The 20,891-nt window shown below is 35.6% G+C and overlaps 2 protein-coding genes across 23 annotated transcripts in view; both read left to right on the top strand.

The window, feature by feature from the left end:
• The window catches only part of Dop2 (dopamine receptor type D2), a 572,837-nt gene that overhangs the window by 130,515 nt on the left and 421,431 nt on the right, over positions 1-20,891 (top strand).
• LOC116738626 (putative nuclease HARBI1) lies at positions 11,133-19,004 on the top strand. Its single transcript, XM_032601355.1, has 5 exons — positions 11,133-17,827; positions 17,907-18,039; positions 18,132-18,288; positions 18,417-18,663; positions 18,743-19,004. The coding sequence occupies exons 1-5, from the start codon at positions 17,709-17,711 to the stop codon at positions 18,867-18,869; spliced, it is 783 nt and encodes a 260-aa protein (XP_032457246.1). The 5' UTR covers positions 11,133-17,708; the 3' UTR covers positions 18,870-19,004.

Raw genomic sequence — 20,891 nt, 5'->3', positions numbered from 1 at the left:
GCGTGTCGCCGAATTTTCTCTCTCTCTCCCCCTCTCTCCGCCTCTCTCGTGTCGTCCAGCGGCTCTCCCCGCCTTGCCAGCGCTGGTACCTGTAACAGTGTGGATTTAGTACAAATCTTTCTTCTCGCGGCATGCTGAGCTTATGACGTGCTAATATCGCCCGTCATAAAATATTTCAAAGCTTAATTGTTTTGCTGTAGGAGCAATATTCTTATAGCAAAAGATATAATAATCAGAAAAATCCGATCAAAATCGCGAAAAAGAAGAGACTGATGAAAGGATAACTTTGCAAAAATAAAGTTATCGTAATAAGAGAATAAGATTGTGATCTAAAAAAACTTATGTATAATTTTACTATAAAAAAACAAATATATATTGTGCCGTATAATTCTACTCTCAAAAGATGTTGCATAGGGACAATTCATAGGGAGGGACTTTAACGACGTGCAACAACACTCCTATAAGAGGAAGAAAAAGTTTTGAGAAAAATCAGTTTTTACATTTTAGCTCTTTACTTGAGAACCGCTCGACGAAATCGTTTAAAATTTTAGCAGCAAATAGCTTTTTTATGGTGAATCAGCAAATAAAATTTTGAAGCATTTGACTGCATTGTTTTAGAGATATAAGGAATCAAAAAATTTTCAAAAAAAAAATTGAAATCTTGATATCTTAAGAACCATAGGGGTTTGAAAGTTGCGCAATGAACTTAGCCAAGACACATAAAATATCTACTTTTTCCCAAAATCTCAAGTGCAATAAAGCCTTTTTACTTCCGTAATCGAGGCACCAAAAAAACTCATTTTTTCCAGTTTTCGATTTTTACTGAAAAAATAAGTAGTCAAATAACTTGAAATTTTAATGGGGTATAGTTTGACACGTGATCCATCGGCATGATTTTTTTCGTGAGGTTATAATGTTTCGTTTCAGAGATATGAATTTTTCAAAAAAAATCACCTTTTTCATTTCGTCTGCCGAACAAAGCGGTCGATCCCGAGGACCAAACGAGGAAAAGTAGGTAATTTTATTCTCTTTCAAATGCATATTAGCTGAATTGTTTGTAACGATGAGATGATTGAAAAAAACGCAAAATAGTGTTTTACAAAAATCAAAAATTGGCCATAAAAAAATAGTTAGAAAAATAAAAAATATCCAAAAATATACATGCATGTCAAATTTTAATAATATTGACGGAGTAGTTCCAGAAATATTACGGTATACATACACACACACATCCATACGGACATTTTCTAAAAACACGTGATTTGAACTTCTAACACATCAAAAAGTATTTTCTAGAAGTTTTGACGAAACTCGAAATTTGACTATTACAAAGCTTCCTCTACGAGGAAGCAAAAAATCTAATCGATGAATAATCGAGGGTGAATTTTTAGCTTACAAAATAAAAGTATAGAGGTAAACTGGTCCATTGTGTAGGGAATCGACTCCTTTAGTCTCTATCAGAATAAATTACAGTTGAAATTGCTAATAAAAAGTAATTATAGTTACATGATAGAGACTAACGGAGTTAATTTCCTGCGCAGCATGTTACTACAGTAGGATTTCCGACTTTGATACATTTTATTATTTAATATTTAATCATCCAAAATCGTTCCAATGAATAATCGAGGGTGAATTTTAGCTTTCAAAGTAAAGGAATAAAGTTAACACGGTCCATTATGCGGGGAATTGTTTCCTCTAGTCTCTCTATATTAATAAAAAAATCTTCGCCGCTGCCGTTTCAGAAATTAGCTCCCCCTCAATGTGGGTTATTGGGTTAAAATTATGCCATTTTCACGTTATTTTTAACCCAACTTTCGTTATTGGGTTAATAATAAACGATTTTCACGTAATTTTACTGTTTCTGGCTCCCCCTCATTTTGGGTTATTGGGCTCCCCCTCAATTTGGGTTATTGGGTTAAAATTATGCCTTTTCTCACGTTATTTTTAACCCAACTTTTGTTATTGTGTTAATAATAATTGATTTTTACGTAATTTTACTGTTTCTGACTCCCCCTCATTTTGGGTTATTAGCTCCCCCTCATTTTGGTGCCCCCTCATTGGGCCTCCCTCTCATTTTGGTTTGTCTTCATTATAACTTCCCCTTATTTGGGCGGCCCATGATATATATTTTACTCCTTTTTGCTTTGCTCGCTAATGCCCCATTTGGATATAATATGCTATGATTAATTATTATCTATTAATTTACTAAATATGCAATTCAGAAAGTACTGACAGATTTCCACACCACCAAAGGAGTACTGCCATGAACATACTGTAAATTTAGTGGAGTATGCTGTTGGTGCATTTTTTAAAAATATTTTGTTAATAAACATCAACAATGTGTTTTTCTTAAATATCATTACTAACATTTATATTTTTACATTTATTATATGTTTTTCTTCAATGTTTATGAGACTTATTATTCAAGTAAAATGTTTTTTAGTATCAAATTTATTTAATTTTTGTTATTAACGTTTATTAACAAAAAAAAGTGGTATCCCTAGTAGACCTTTTCCAATCTTATAATTTGCATTATAAAACTTTTGCTTGCATTTAAAATATACTTTTTTTTTAAAACAAAATAACTTTTCTCATATTTGTCCAATATGAAAACATGCATGTACATTTTTTGATTATGTTTCATATATATTGCTTTTCTATGGACCTATATGAGCATACTGCTTTATAATTTTTCTAAAAAAAATTAGATACATCAATATAAATATTGTTCGGGTTATGTAAGAGCGGGAAGGGGAATTTTGAATTTCGCGCCGTAGCGCGGCGAGCGCTGCAGCGAGAGCGGTCGAGTGCATGCGCGCGCTGATGTGGGCCTCTCCCGTTTGTGCGGGCTCCGGCGCGCGGGAGCACGGGGAGTTCAGTTCTGACAGCTCCTCTCGAGTAGTCAGTTGACACTTTGCGTTTTTGTACTTGCGATTGTAAAAGCCTCTTTGTAAATTGCGTGCGATTAGAGTCGTCATCATCGTCCTTTTCAGGACGATCGACACTCTTTATTGTATCACCGTGCGTTGCGTAGTGTGTGTGCATTTTGCGTGCGGTGTGCGGATTGTGTGAATTCTTCGAGTGTTGGGATTTCGGCCACGTGCGAGCTTCCTCGCCGTGTCGATCTCCACCCGGCGATTGCTACCTACGCGGCAGGGCTGAAAAGGCCTGTCCGTGGTCCAGAATTGGTTCCCTTGAGACGTCGAGGCGTCCTGCGACCGAGGAAGGTGCATCCCACCAACGTGCGGCCAGGGCTTTACGCCGTCGACGTCGTTCTCGTTCTGCGAATAAGGTCGGAAAGCTCTTTAGCGTGTGAAAGGTACCTCGCGGCGATAGGATTAAGTTACTTGCGTTTCTTTCTCTGTTGATGTTTATAGTAGAGTCTCTCTTTTTTTTGTATAAGCGTACATTGTAATTGCGTTTCTCTCTTTTTGTTTAGCCTATCCTAGAGTCACTTTTCTTTGTATAATTTCCTTATTTCTAAAATAAAGCTATAGGCTTGTCCTGGCTTTTCTCTCTACTCCGTGAGAGTTTTTACGCCGAGGCAAGTCGTCTTTTTTCTCCCGCGAAATTCATTGTGTTTTGCGTTGATTTATTCACCCAAACTTTCCTCACTCATTCCACCATTTTAATTTAATATATTTGGAAATTGTATTTCCTAATCTTGTCCTTTGATGCGCGTAGAAGAAGGTAGAGCCGGGTTAAAATAACTTCTCCGAGGATATTGCGTATCGAGAAAGCTAACTTTATTTACAGTGCCTGATTAGGCTAAAGATTACAAGACGACTAGAAAGTTCGGCGGCCGAGCCCAGAAAGACGAACAGGTGCGCGCTACCTGCTCGTCGCGGTGTGGCGTCGGCCTGGTGGCGCTCTCAGCTCGATGACGGCTAGACTCGTTACGAGAAGTCGTGCCTGGGCTGGAGCGTCTGTTTGCGCCGGCGCCGATGCTCCACAGCGCTAACCGCCACACACACACATATATACATATATATATATATACATAATTTGAACTCATTAGCTTTTGTTTAAATATAGTAATAACATGATTACAGCACAATTTTACTTATGTAATTTCATATGTCTTCTTAAATTGTCGCTTTTATAAAATCTTTTGTTACAATAAATACATATTTCTATTTTTTTTTTTTTTCATGTAAAAGTAAGTGACGAATAAGGTGATTATGTCTTTTGAATAATATTCCGCATTTGTGACAAAGAAAGATCTTAATGGCTCGGCAATCTTAATCGGCATGCTTCCTTATGTGCCTTAAATAATTTTTCTTGAAATTAAATCTCGAATCACAAATTCTACAAATGTATTGAATCCTATGTGAGTCTTCTTGATTTTGAAGAGGATCTAATTCCATTTTTTATTGAATGAATAAAAACATCCGATTGGGATTTGATCCAAAACAAAACTTCGTATGTTAAATTTTGTTCAGCAATCTCGAATAAAAAGTAAGACAATATGCATAAAAATAATGAATCTCAAGACGTTTACACTATAAGTTTGAACAAGTTTGCATGTATTTTTTCATACTTATAACATTGTGTTCAAATCTATAAAGTTAAGTATACTAAAAAAAAAATGTCTATGAAATGACAATTACTAAAGTGGATATTATCAAGAACAGACATTTGCACTTATTTAAACGCTTCTGACCAAACAATATTTTTTATAAGTTGGGTATCATCGGATTCATTTTAAATAAACAATTGATTTTCATTTTTACATCTAGAAAGGGCAACATACAACTGACCGTGAGAAAAAAGTGGCTTGTGAATATCAATACCAACTGTGTCAAAACATTGTCCATGCGATTTATTTATAGTCATGGCAAAAACCAAAATTAGGGGAAATTGTCGACGGAATATTACGAAAGGCAAAGATGTATATTTACCGGTGTCTAAAATAATTCTTGGAATAAAAGCAGTAGTTCCCTTATTATCACTTGTAATAATCTCAGCTTTGATATTATGTTTGAATAGTTTAATTATTTTCAATCTGGTACCACTGCAAAGACCGTCATTTATACTTATATTTCAAATAAGCATGACTATTGTACTTTTTTTAAAGTCAATTTATGTACTGGGAAACCTGGGAATTTCAGAGAATTTAAATATTCTGCTGGATATTTAAATTCAGCATTACTATGCGTTTCATCAACACCTATATGTCTAGCGTAATCGATACTATAATATATAACTTCCTCGCTATTAATTTTTTCCAATATTTTTTCATTTATTTTGTAAGTACCTTCATTATGGGGCGATAAAATGACTCTGTTTGATAGATCATCATTTACATATATAACTGAACCGTAAATTGTATTGCATAGGTTATTCGTTTTCCATTTATCTGGAATCTCAAAACTGTCAATATGTCTATCACCAATACTTAAAAGAAAATATGAAAAATTAATATTTTCCGATCTCATATTTATCTTTAATTTTAACACCTTGAGTTTCTCCAGAATATACACGAACAAATGGTATAATTTCCACTTCACTGCCGTACGTACATTCATTGACATATGCATTTTATAAGTACTTCTATCAGTAATTTTTGAAGACGGCCTAAAATATTCCCAATTCTCATAAACATAATTTACAATTTTGTCTCTAATTTTAATATGATTTTCTTCCGTATTGAACAAAAAATACGAAAAGCAACAATATAAGCAATTGCCATTTCCAAGGATTTTTTTCTATTTCACATTCTGACATTTTATTGGATATTCTGTACATCTACTATGTCAAAATTTTATAGATTGAAAATACTTAACTTTCAATGTTGAGTATGGTTCTCTTTATCTCTCTAAATCTCTTTTGCTGTCTTTTTCTCTCTTTCAAATAATTGCAGCCTGGATTTAGTATCCCGCACAATAATGTATACATAAAAACTCGCGATTTAATTTTGAATTCAGTTTTATAGACATAACCAAACTATTTGTGCATATAGCATTAAAAAATTGCAAGTAAAACTTCGAATTTAACTCAAACTTAACCAAATTTTTGACGCGACGTGAATACAAAGCTGCCAAGAATTTGTTGTTATATGTTGTTGATACGGTTGCTATGCATTATGTTATAGGTAACCACTGCGAGTTAAAACATAATAGATTTTCGAATATCGAATACAATTCAAATTATAACCGCAGTAGAAATATTTTCAACTTATAAATTACTACCTATTTTAAAATTGGGCGTTGGCGAGCGAAACGAGTTCAATTCCAAAAAATTAATCATTTTGGAATGAACAATCAAAATCGTAATGAGAAGATTTAGAAATTATAAAATTATACAATTAAAAACAAAAATTGAAATTAGGGGGTTGGCGAGCGGCGCGAGCAGGGGGGGTACCCCCTTCTATTATCCATTAAAATTAATTACAATAGTTAAAATGATTAATGAATAGTAATTTTTGTTACATGATATAAACTAACGGATTCTATTCCCTGCGCAGCATGTTTCGGCAGTGGAATTTTTGACTTTAATATATTCAATAAATTGTTAATAAATTAACTAAAATTAATTAAAATTACTAAATGGACAGTAATTATAGTTAGTTACATGATAGAGACTAACAGAGTCATTTCCCTGCGTAGCTTGTTTCGACAGTAGAAAGAAACTGAGAGTGACAATACTGAATAAAATAGTATATTTCGATACAAGTGCGAACAAGTTGATTTCATACGAGGGTGAGGTTTATCGCCCGAGCAAAGCGAGGGTGACAATCACACGTTGTAGAATCAATTTCCGTACGTATATCGAACGTTATTTTTTTATACAGAGGGTGGAAGAGGCACTTGAACGCACGCGAAGCGTGCGTAAAAGTGTCTTTTACGCACACTGTATCGAAAATTTAATTTATTTTGTATACTAAGAAAATTTAATGTACTCAGTAAAGTTCTTACAACAGTTGTATAAACTGATATTTTACAATCTTCTTCTCTAAATACAATATACAGGGTGACCCAATTTAAACGGGCACCGCTCATAACTCGTCAGGGACAGCCACAATCGAAAAAATGGTAGAGACGAAAGTTGTAGGATATCGAAGGGGCAACCCGATGGTGAACTTGGATTTGACCATGAACGCGTTTTTCAAGGTCATTTGAAGGTCAACTTTGGATTTTTAAATATGAACCCCATTCTTTTATTGCGGGAATGGAAAGAGCGGTAAATTTTACGTTCAGAATGGTATGTTCGGTTGCGGCACTGAAGGTCATCGCAAGGTCATGCAGCCAGAATGAAACCCCGCCTACGTAATTCCTCTAGCAACGCCAAATTAAAAAAATTGGTAGAGATTAAAGTTGTAGGATATCGAGGGGACAACCCGATGGTGACCTTGAATTTGACCTTGAACGCGTTTTTCAAGGTCATTTGAAGGTCAACTTTGGATTTTTAAATAGGAACCCCATTCTTTTATTGCGGGAATGGAAAGAGCGGTAAATTTTACGTTCAGAATGGTATGTTCGGTTGCGGCACTGAAGGTCATCTCAATGTCCTGCAGCCAGAATGAAACCCCCCCGCCTACGTAATTCCTCTAGCAACGCCAAATTAAAAAAAAGTGGTAGAGACCAAAGTTCTTGTATAGGGGGGGGGGGGGGGGGAGAATTGTGACCTCGAATTTGAGCCAGTCCTACAAGGTCATTTCAAGGTCAAATTATTTTTTTTCAAACTTTACTTTTACTTTGTATCCTAGATGAAATCCCTTCTTAGATGTTCTCTGTCCAGCGGCCAAGACGCAAATGAGCCCTCGCTAGCGTCCAAACATAAGTCTCGCTATTCCCCGAATGATCCCTTCCGACGGTTAACTTGCGAATGACTCCTCTAGGTGGTCGCCACCTACCTACCCGAACTCCTGATGTGCGAAAAATAAAAATGGCTCCCGAAATAAGCCTTTTCAAAATAAGTCCCGCGCTCAGTCTTGCCACCGCGACTCCGTCGAACCTTCCCCTACGACGCTTAACTCACGAATGATTTTTAAGCAGGCGCCCCGGCCCCGCGCCGTACCTGCCGCCCGAACTTTCGATTTGCAAAAATAAAAATAGCCTCCGAAAATTGTCGAAAGAGTCTCACACTCGGCCTTCCGCCAAAAATATTATTTTTTTAATTTGGCGTTGCTAGAGGAATTACGTAGGCGGGGTTTCATTCTGGCTGCAGGACATTGAGATGACCTTCAGTGCCGCAACCGAACATACCATTCTGAACGTAAAATGTACCGCTCTTTCCATTCCCGCAATAAAAGAATGGGGTTCCTATTTAAAAATCCAAAGTTGACCTTCAAATGACCTTGAAAAACGCGTTCAAGGTCAAATCCAAGGTCACCATCGGGTTGCCCCTTCGATATCCTACAACTTTGGTCTCTACCATTTTTTCGATTGTGGCTGTCCCTGACGAGTTATGAGCGGTGCCCGTTTAAATTGGGTCACCCTGTATAACTTTATTTTTACAAAGTTATCTTTTCATCAATTTCTTATTTGTTAGTTCTAATGTATATGTTTTATTTCTAACAAATTCTAAAAACGGGGGGTTGGCGAGCGAAGCGAGCAGGGGGGCGAAGCCTGGTATATATTATATTTTTAATATATTCCCTTTTTTAAAATATCAATAATTGTTTTTCATTATTACACGGTTGAAAATAACTAGGTGAATTTAGTATATGATATTGTTACATAATTTTATTACATGTTTTTATTATATAATTTTTTAGTCCTAAATGTCCATGTATAGTAAAAATATATAACAATATGATTTATGAGGGAAATGACACATATACATATAGCATTACAAGGTAAAAGGTAGACAAAATGATAGAATATTTTATAATGAATATTGTACACATGTTTTTTAAATATTTACCATATTTTAATAATAATATAATATGTACAATTATTGGCATTCACAGAAATACATATTTTTTTAATTCTATCAGTTTTAATAGCTATATCATCTTGAGAAATATTTACAACTCTTTTTACAGATAAACAAACGATCTATTAAGAAATTCTCAGCATTTACAATATTACGAATTACATATTCTTTCGAATGAAGCGATTGTCGTCAGTTGTTGCGATTGAATTATTCGACCTAAGCCTTGGTCTCCTGCTGGACGTGTAGAGACATCCTTCTTGAATCATTTCAAAAAATGATAAACTATCAACAGATAACTGTAGTTGTCGGATCCACGTGATTTTTGTTCTTTTATGCCATCCTAGATATCTCGCGTTTGACAATTTTAACGCTCCTTCAGCATTTTTATTATGCAGATGTCATAAAAATGGTGTAATATTTGAATCTGGTTTTAAAGCAATATTTTCGTGTAAAATCAATTCACTTTGAGGCAAACTGATTGAACGACATAATTGGTATATAACTCCTTTAGCAGCATGCACTTTGCGAACTAATTGGCCATTGCCATTCTCAAAACAATAGCCACTATATGCCCATAGTGGACCCCAATTTACCACACTTTGTGTCAAATGCAATACTTCATGGACGTTGTATGTCATAGTACTTTGTGAATAATAATGCTCTGTATAAGCAACAAATTGTTTAAGCATCATATCAGCGGGCTCTAGTTCATTGCGGAATATGTATTTGCTGTTAAGTATACAAAAAGCATCCACCAACAGTGCCCGATGTTTCATATAATTAAACATATGTGGAAAACACATCAATATAGGTAATACAGTAATACAGAGTACAATATACTGTAATACAGAGCCCAGTTTTCCCATTCTCGCGCCTTCCACCAACGTCTATCATCAATAGAACCAGTTAATCGAGCTATTTGTTTTGGAGCCTTTATCGACAACAAAATTTCACTTATTGTAGAAATAGCATCATTGGACAAAGAATATGGCCTATTAAAAGTGTTCAACGAGTACCCTAAAAATTGATATGCAATACCTAGAGAAATGCAATGCATACTATCCGGCACGAAACCAGAAATTATGTTGAATTTATCTAATGAATAATCTATACTCATTTAGATATGTTCCCACGTTTGCCTTTCAGTTCTTTTTGGCGACGGTTCATCTAAAAGGACATACTTCACAGCACTCCTTCTTAACATGCGAACGTATACACCTAGGTGTAAACACTAGCTACATACTACGAAGTAGCCATTATATTGCACAAAGCCTTGCATCGGAGATCTAGCTACTGACTCAACATAACAGCATAATACACAGACTTTAATTCGTCTTTCTTCTCAATTAACGTTGTACTTAACACCTACACTTCCGAGTTTGTTCCTATAAGAAACGTAAGGTTTCAAAAAAATATCCATATCAGGTTTGTTTTTCCAAACCATATACTACAAGTCAGAGCATTAAATGTTGCAGTTATAATGTTATTTCTTTCATGCAATCGTATCGACTGTATAAACTTTTTGTATGCAATTCCATCGGTAAAATCTTCAACATCTAAATAGATTGTATTTCTTTTTTCGAGTACAGAATTAAAGTGTTCAGAGTTTTCTTTCATCAACAAAGCGATTTCGTTATCAATATTAAAAATAGCAAAGTAATCTACGTAAGTTGGACTTTTTAATGAAACTCTTTCATCGCAAGAAGTGCATGTAATTTCGCGATCATCACGATAAAACTGTTTTATACTTTTTGCAATAGGGGCATATAGCATGAAAATCTATTCCTGCATTTGAATTAAACAATTGATCAATTTTATCATGGGTATCAGGAAATTTACGCGTACCAATGAAACAGTTGATCATTTTGACTGGATCTGCTATTCCAGAATGGCAAAGATTATATGCCAATGTACGTGGATATATGTGCCGAATCCTACATTTTGAGTCCCTTCTTAAAAAAGATATACGAGAAAAGTGAAGCCGACTAAAAAGAGATTTGATTGGCTGCTTTTAAAAGGGCGCGAAAATACAAAATCTAGAAAATATTTACGAATTAAAATAGATTTAATTTTTACAAAGTTATTTATGATATAAAAGCAAATTGAATAAATAATAAAACAATTAATACATTAGTCAATAAATTTTAATTTGATATTAATTGAAACAATATTTCTAAATTGAGAAATTATAACCTCAAAACTTGTTCAAAAAGCATACAAATAAAAGCAGTTGCTTGCGCGAAGCGCGCAAAATGTCACTAGTACATTTACAAAAAAAGGATTTAGATCAGCATATACAGCAAAATATGCAAATGTACGCGAATGTTCGCGAATGTACGTGAACGTACGCGTATGTACGTGAACGTATGCGACCGTACGTAGATGTAGGTAAATATATATTATTGAAAAATCATACGGTAAACGGTACATGTATTATAATATTCACTTATTATTACATTTAAACGGTACAATTGAAAACTGGCTAACATTTGATATTGAAAATAAAAAAAGATTGTTACTGAAAAAAAAAAAATGTAATAATCGTATTGCGCAGCAAATTGTTTATAGACTTATGGTATATCAGCAATTGCCATTACTTTATCAAAAACATTATATTTCAGACAATACAAGAAATATAAGTAACAATATATGTAATAATAACGGATTAAATAAGTATGAAAAAATTGGAAATCAGGTGATATCAGCTTAATATTTTTATTTAAGCTGATAGTTACAAATATACGTTTATATGAGATGTAATGCTAATGATAATCAGCTGATTATCAGGTGGTAATCATCAACAAATTTTTAACCTTTAGTATATTTTTTCGAAGTTGTTATAAATTAATAAAATTAATCAAATTTACATAATGAGGGCCAATACGGTTTTTCCATCCAGGTGATAACACCAAAACACTGTTAGCTACAAATTTTTTATTTTTTAATAATTTGATTTAAACAAAGAATTTTTTAAATATTATAAGTTTCCTTAACAAAGCAATGCTCACTAAATATGTAAACTAACTTAAGATATAATTATTAAATAAATGAATATTTTATTTATTTATTTATTTAACCTGTACAATAATACTACATGCTTGTCTATATAGCTATAGACAACAGTAGCATATCCTATAGAGGCAAAACAAGTTTACCTGTACATAGGGCCGGTTTACAAAACTTAAACTTAAAACTTACATACTAATACTAAAACCAAACAATTCAAGATTTGTTTTTACAAAACTAGTTAAAGGTGTTAATATAGCCTTTGTTTCAAATTACATTTATATTTAATGAGTTTCTTTATAATTATAATTGATATTTTTAACCCATATTTATTTTCTTTTTATCGTTTTCTTATTGTTTGATATCACCTTAAGTTCATTAGGTAGGTCATTAAATAGTTTAATAGCAATATGTAACTATTCTTGTTACTTATCGCTTTTGTTATTCTAGGTAACAGAATGCTCTTATTTCTAGTATTGGATTTACTTGTCTGATATAGTGCTTTTAGTTTGGAATGGTGATAATATAACTCCTCTGTATAAATAGATTGTTCTATGTTAGGAGGGTAATTATTGTTAAGAAAGGTATTTTTGCTAATTGTTTTTATAAGTCTGGTTTACAGCCTCTGGAACAGGTTCAGACAATTTTCATACGCATCTCCTCATGCAATAATTCCATAAGTTGCTTTACTGTGGAATAGTGCATAATACAGGGTAGTTAGTACGTTAGTGTTCATGAAATTAGAAAATTTGGCAATTTTTGATAAAACATTTAATATAAATAAAATGTCTCCCGCTAGTCATTAAAAATTCCCTTGTGTACTTCTACATAAAAAAAAATCAGAAAATTAAGAAATATTACTTTTCTATACAATTGTGTACAAACAGTGTACGTTCGCGTTCATTCGCATACGTTTGCGTACGTTCACGTACGTTTGCGTACGTTTACGTATGTTCGCGTACGCTGACGTAAGCTTATGCACAAGCGAGTATCTTTTAGAACCGTAAAATTTTACGTATAACAATTGTTTTATTTTAATGAGTTTATTCCAGCAATTTTGTGTACGGTCACGTACGTTGGCGTACGTTTGCGCACAATTGCGCGCGTTTGCGTACGATTACGTATAATGCTGTATTAAATGTCCGAATTCCACCCAAAACGTACGCGAATGTACGTTAACGAACACAAGTCTATAGTAATGTACCAAAATGTATCACAATCGTACGTTGATTTGCGTTATAATACTGTTGAAATTTCCCATATGGGTTGGCACAGAAATTTTAAAATCAAGATCTTGTGATATATACAAATTGCTTTTTATTATTTTAGTTAATGATATTAATTGTTAATGTGGGCCAGATTTTAAATACCTTTCGATGATTGACAAAATGTGGAAGCGCGCACCAACTCTTTCTAGTCACGAGATAAAATTTATTGTGATATACAATACTTTTTAGCTATAAATAATAACTAGATAAATGCATATATCACTTCTTTATTTTACCTGTCATCATCCTTTTGTATCTTATGATTTTTAAATATATTTCTTTAAGTTATGTTGCAAGATACATGAATATAAAATTTATTTTTGATATAATTTGTAACTTGGGTTTTTCGTGCAACCCAGTTACTATGTAATTTCTCGCCCGGTACTTAGACAATAACCCGGTGGCGCCAAACGCTCTCCGCGAGCGTCGGAGTCTCGCAACTCTGTTTCCCAGTGCGAGGTTTTGCACAGTGTTTTGCTCGGCTAGCTGCAGCCCCGAGGTCGGTAAGGAGAAAGGGTGGTTTGGGAGAATCAAAACACGTGGGTAATCAGACAGAACTTTATATTCGAGTTAAACTTTTACAATTCTGAACCGAGATCCGCACAAATTATTAAGATAGCCTATAAACATAGACAAACATAACAAACAAATATCCGTACATGAAAGATACCCCGCGTGACTCGCACGCGTCTCAAGGCTCGAGGAACAACCAGTTAACACACTTGATAAAACGCTTCGTTACACACTCACTCTTACATTTTTGTCAAACGCGAATCCCGCAAACGTAACCAGTACACACTTGAGATAGCCTAAACCGTTCGCGAGACCAAAACGTGGAACTGCTGTTTACCCGCGAGACGAATTGACCGGAGAAAAGGAAACGACTTACTGACCTTACAAAGGAATCCTCCAGAGCAAGGTTGAGCCGAAGGTTGTTACCGGGGCGAAGCTGGAATACCGGGAGCACGTCCGTTCAAGAGCAGTCGGGGCAGGCGAACGCCGGCTCGAGCGCTCGCAGCTCGCATCCACCACTCTGGGGTTCGATCGAACCTTTCGAGATATCGCGAAAATCAATAATTTTTCGCTAATAGTGTGGAAGGCACCTTTAGGAAAGATGGCCACCACCAAATGGAGAGCAGCCTTAATGTTTTCATGTTTTTCAAGTTATTCTTATGAGCGTGAAATTCAAATTTATATAATGTAAAATTTGAATTACAAACATTTATTTATAATGAAAAAATGTGCAATTACAACTTTATTACTCAAGACAGCAAAGTATAGTTTAAGCAATATAGTTTTTTATTGAACACTTAATTAACCAGAGAAATCAAACTTGTTAAAATATATAAACTCAAATATTAAAATACTTTTTAGAATTAAACCATCGAAAATTAATTCTTGGACCTCCAAAACTTTAATTTTTCTTCATAATATTTTTCCTTTGGGCACAATGTCTTCGAAGAATCTCACACTTTGTTGCTTGCACCTCCTTTAATTGGTATACTGTCGCGACAAGTTTGTTGATGGAGTAGTCAATACTTCTTGTTTCTTAACATCTCGAGAAGCTAAAACAAAAGAGATTTTGAAGTTAATGGAATGAATTAGAATTATGATAATAAAAAAAGTAAACTGGCAGTTGCAAAGCTGATTGTCGAACATAGATTAATCTCACCTTTAGCATTATTTCGCCAAGAACTAGCATAATTGCTGTATATTTTGCTGTAATCCAAAGATGTCAGAAGCTTGTTCTCCTTTGTCTCTTCCATTTCAGACTTGCAGTTAACAGGCGATGATTCAGAATCCTTTAGAAGCTTGATTACTCTGGAGCTGCTTCTTGTGGTATACTTAGTTGGAGATGCAGAAATTTGATATGGTTTGCTGTGATGAGCTGCAGGCTGAAAAGCTTGTTCCGTAGATGTACCAACATATACTGAGTGATGGAGAGCTCGTCTGGTAGAGCTACTGATCTCTTTCTTGCCTGGAGTCACTGCAGTTGCACCTGTTGATCCACAGACAGATTCTGATTCACAAGAAGTTGAAGTTGCAGACCTCGATACGGGTATTCTTTTTACAGGATTAATCACAAGTGATTTGCTTTGATGAGACGTAGGCTGAGATACTTGTGCTGCAGATGCACCAACATATGCTGAGTGATGGAGAGCTCGTCTGGTAGAGCTGTTGTTCACTGTGTTGTCTGAAGTCGCTGCAGCTTCAATTTTTGATCCTCTGACAGATTTCTGGAGAGCTAGAGTTGCAGTTGCACTGTACGATGCACTGTTAGCTGGAGTCACTGCAGATTCACTATTGCATGTAGTGGCGGATGCTGCATGAGTGACAGATGTAGTGGACGATGCATTCTTCATTTTTCTTTTATTATCAGCAGTCAGTGGAGATGCTCTTGACGAGGTAGTCAATGAAAGTGGAAGCTCGTAGACAATACTATTCTTTTTGGGCTTTCCTAAAACAAAATAATTTAAAATGAATAACATATTTTTTATACATGAATATGCAAATAATAATAAATTGTGTTTTTCTACTTACGTTTCCCATTTGATGATCTGATGCCAACTTGTAGGAGAATTTCCAATCCATTTTTATGTGTTGTTTCCACTATTCTTAGTATTTTTTCCATTTGAGGATTTTCAATAAACTGGATATCTGTGCAATTTCCGGTTAGCCTTCCTGCTCTAACCTTTTCAGCATTGTATTCCTTCGCCTTGATTCCTTGTCTGGACCAAATCTGCAATTCAAACATTAAATTAGAAATTGGAAAGAAGTGAGATTTTTTTGTTTGGATACATGTGCTAAAATATAAGTGTGAAAGTCTACTTACGGCTTACAATTGCTTAACATCTTTTGCTGGACCACACGAGCTGACGAGGCTTGCCAATCGCTGCAACTGCGCCTTTTTGGTCTCCTTCCCATTCGCTCCAAGCAGCTTATTAGCTGCAAATGCGCTGTGCTGCTCCATGTAGTAGAGCATTATGTTTAGTTGCTCTGGTGTAATTTTGACACTTCCCTCCGCTTGACTTCCCTCTGCTTGACTTCTGTATAAAAAAAACAAATTAGATTAAATGATATTTTATGTCGCTAAAACAAACCATGCAAAATCTACTAAGCATAGATTAGTAGATTCTGAGGTTACAATGATATAAAAACTAATTTTAATTTGTTAATAAAATAGAATTATCTCTAAGGAACTGCTATTGTTAAAAAGAGAAAACAAGGAGAGAGTTGAGGTTAGTTTCACCAAAGCTTATCTTTTCGAAAAAGCGGAGCTATGAATATAACATTTAAACAAATTGAACTTACTCTACGTTCATTTCCTCACTATTCATGTTCTACCTTGTACTTGATGATAAAATCCTCCAATGAACTCCAAAATGCTCCAACGAAAGCTCCGAAACGAATGACCGAAACGAATGTCTCCTTCGTCGTGGATGCACAATATAGCGGACAAATGCTCTTCTTACCCTCACAAACACTGTACGTTGATCGTCTTTTTCTCCTCCTCTCGCACCCGCGCTTTCAGAGGATTCCAACATTCTTTGTTTTTCCTCCGAACGAAATTTTTTCTCGGCTACGGATCATCGCGCGCTTGTCGTCCGCTACTCTTATGTTTACGATGATTCTCTGTTTCTCTCACTCCCTCCCTCTTTCTCTCTCTCTCTCTTTCCCTCGCGATAGTCTCTACCTAACCTTCTTTACGCATTTCGAAGTCAGTAATAGCGGTATGCGTATAAGTATAGACGGTCTTACTTGTATACCTTTGCGACCGAACGTTCTTCAACTTGCTCTCTCACACTCTTTCTCTGTGTACAGTGTATATAGTCAAGAAAGTGACCGGTGAGAGAGTTAAATGTGCGGGAGCAAATTCGCAGTGCCAAGCAAAATTTCTCTTCTCCTTTCCTTTTCGGGTGAGCCAAGGGAGAACTGAATTGCGAGGAAACGAAAGACGAAAGCAGAGCCGAAATATCCCAGCAACTGCGTTTGCATCAAGTGTTTTGAAGCCAGTTTTTTGGAGCCAGTATACTTAACCTAGAATCTATATTGTGGAGGAAAAGTCCAAAAAATCTCAAGGTAGGTGGCATATCAAATTTGTCATAATTCTTACAGAACACGTTTATAGTTTCTTGAGGATTGCTTTTTTCATCCGGATTTGTTTATAAAGAAATGCAGTACATTTTATAGTGCCACACAGAAGACAAGGAAATATTAATTGATGAATTGTAATATTTCAGCACAAAATGTTTGCATTAGCTGCTCTTTTATTTGATGATGACGAGGAAGATGAGCAGAAGGAATTTCGAAGAATGCACATGGACTGGAAACGTGCTATCAGAGATATGAGTGATCCTTTTACAATGGGAGATAATATCTTTAAAAAACATTATAGGATGACTTGCAATCGCTATACACCTGATTGACTTGCTTAGACCTCAGCTGGTAGAGCACGAGCAAGGAATTCCTGTACACCTGCAAGTACTGGCAGTTCTCCGATTCCTTGCAGAAGGGTCATATCAAAAAGGTGTAGCGCACGACTGCTACCACTCCATGAGCCAAAGCACTTTTAGCAAATATCTACATGAAGTGATTCCAGCAATAGTAAGCCTAGCTGATGAATACATCGTCTTTCCCAGAAATATGATAGAACGCCAAGAAATGTCAAGAAGGTAGATATTTCAGAGAATTATTATATTGCTTATATTATAAATCATACTTTAAATTATAAATATTTATATTTTTCATCAGATTTGAAGCGTCAATTGGGTTCCCTGGCGTCATTGGTGCTATCGACTGCACACTTCCAAGGATTCACACACCACATGAGCACGAGGAGGCCTATGTTAACCACAACCAGGACCATTCATTGAATGTACAAGTGGTATGCATTCTAATTTTTTTTTTTTTTTATAGTAATCACTCTTCTTTACATCTTTTAAAACTTTAATGTTAACTTTTTTTTGCATTTTTTAGGTGTCTGATATGGATTATGATATAATGAATATCAGAATTATTAATGGGTCCAGCAACGACAGATTTGTATGGCGTCATAGCCAAATGAGGGAGACTATGTACAATCTGCGAAATAATCCTGATCCCGAAGAGATGAACCAAGAATACTACTTGATTGGTAATATTTTTTTTTTTATATTTAGTCTTTTATATTAGTATACTGTATTATCAGTGCAATATTTTTATATTCTTTCAATTTTAAAAGTAGTTTCACAGGTATTTATGTTTATTTTGTATATTTTCCAGGAGATGGAGGCTACACTTCATCACCCGTGCTCTTGAAACCTTCTCAGGAAGCTGCTCCGGGCTCTCCAGAGTTTCGCTATTCATACAGAGTACGTAAAACCAGATGTAGGATTGAGCAGACCTTCGGCATTTGGAAACAGGTATTCAGATGCATCAATGGAGATCGTAGTCTCCATTATACACCAGAATTTTCTTCACAAATAGTATTGGCTAGTGCTGTCTTATATAACTACTTAAGACACCAAGGGTAATTTTTTGATATTTAAAAAAAAATGAACAATCCTGATAATATAAATAATATTAAATTATTATAATGATTTTTTTAGGATGCCCATGCCAGTACCTTTAAGAAATAATCAAGCAAGAGAATTTCCAGTGGGGGATTTTGTGGATGATGATTACATCCAAGGGTTACACGTACGCAGAAATATCATCATGAATTATTTTACTTAAAGAAATAGAAAAATTTGATAATTATTTTAGTTTTCCGATGGTTTAATTCTAAAAAGTATTCTAATATTTGAGTTTATATATTTTAACAAGTTTGATTTCTCTGGTTAATCAGATTCAAGTATTTAATTGTTAATAACTTATTTATGTTCTGTACAGATGTATGTTGTATGATCAGTACGGTAAATGTGTAATAAATATTGATACCTGCTATACGCAAGCCTTTTTATTTAAAAATATGTATTACAGCTTTATTACTCAAGAGAGCAGAGTGATTGTTGCAATAAAAGTTTAAATAAAATAATATATTAAAAATTAGCAAACAATCAACTTTGCTGTCTTGAGTAATAAAGCTGTAATTGCACATTTTTTGATTATAAACAAATGTTTGTAATTCAAATTTTACATTATGTAAATTTGAATTTCGCGCTCATAAAAATAACCTGAACAACATGAAAATATTAAGGCTGTTCTCCATTTGGTAGTGGCCATCTTTCCTAAAGGTGCCTTCAATACTATTAGCGAAAAATTATTGATTTTCGCAATATCTCGAAAGGTTCAATCGAACCCCTGCTCTCCCTAGCTGCCGTGTCGCGGGAGCGCTGATTGGTCAGCACGTCGCAGCCCGACGTTCCACTTGCTCGCAACACTATCGGTTGGCGCACCGTTGCCGCGTCGCGCGGTCGCGTATGCACACTGATATCCCCGCGGACACACTGTCGGAGAAGATTCAAACTCGCCGCAAAATTCAAACTCTTGTAACATTCAGGCTGCATTTTACTCACAGATAACCAAGATTGCTCTTGACCGTGAAAGCTGTTGCGACTCCCAATGCTTCGTCGTCAGGGCCCTTGACTCGGATGGCATCTGTCACTACGAACGCGAGACGCTATAGTTTTTGCTCCTGACGTTTGTGCGGGCGAGCTGCTTTTACGTTGGTCCTGCTGCATCAGACTCTCACGTAAGCAGACCCCACGAAGGGTTCTGCTACCTGCATCGGCTGTCTTACGGTGCGTGGGGCCGACTTGAACGCCTTGTCGAGGTAAATGGTTGCTGCTGCTGCGCCAACGTCGCTCGTTGTCTCCCCACGTTTCTTACTCGCAAATCGGTGAGATGCGTTGTCTTATTTGTCCGTCGCAGCCATTGCTCCTCTCTCGCCATTTACTCGGAAAAATAAACGGCGCAATTAATCACCAAGTGGCGCGGTAGCGCCATGAAGGCGAGTTTGAGAAGCAGGCGAAGCTGCGGCGCCCGTGACACTATTTACATCTATATTGGTGTTCGGATTTTTCATGATACAGAAAAAAATGCTTATTGTTACTGTTCGTAAGATTTTTTGGCTTATTAGTATGTTTTCTGAGCTAAACTATAATTTCCAACAAAAATATTAGTGAAAAAGCTGCTTATTTTTATAATATGTGAGTGTATAATCCACAAATGCTAAAATTACGTTTTTCTTCTTCAGCCCGAAATGTGAAAGGACCGTTAAGTTAGCCGCAAGAAGTGTTAGGACCGTCAAGTTGGCCGCAAAGCTATATACAGATGAGAATTGCTTTCTCAAGAAAATATAATAATATATTACGATATTTTGAATTAAGAGGTTGCTAGTGCATACTCTGCGTTCCGGAGCTGTAACAGTAACTAGCTTGCCAGGGTAGCCGATGACAAGGTCTAGGTGGCGCGCTCCATGGTTTTTTGTGTCTAGGTGTAAAAATCATTCGAGGAAGGTGTCTAGAGGTACAGGGTGGCCGATAACGACGTCTTGGTAGTTAGCCCCGTGGTTTTTGGTATCTAGGTATAAAAATCATTTAAGGGCGGCGTCTAGGTGTACAGTGTGGCCGATGACGAGGTCTGAGTAGTTCGCACCATGGTTTTTGGTGTCTAGGTGTAGAAATAATTCGAGGGTGATGTATATTAGAACAATCAGTGATTTTATCTTAGTTACAAAAAAGCTGTGGTCGAATGGTGCTAAAGATGCTTATATTTTATTTTTACGACTTTGAATATGAAATACTCTAAACAAAA

Source organism: Nasonia vitripennis (assembly GCF_009193385.2).
Source record: "Nasonia vitripennis strain AsymCx chromosome 1 unlocalized genomic scaffold, Nvit_psr_1.1 chr1_random0006, whole genome shotgun sequence".
NCBI classification, from domain to species: domain Eukaryota; kingdom Metazoa; phylum Arthropoda; class Insecta; order Hymenoptera; family Pteromalidae; genus Nasonia; species Nasonia vitripennis.
The sequence above is the reverse complement of the archived record's forward strand: the minus strand, read 5'-3'. Positions and strand labels throughout refer to the sequence as shown.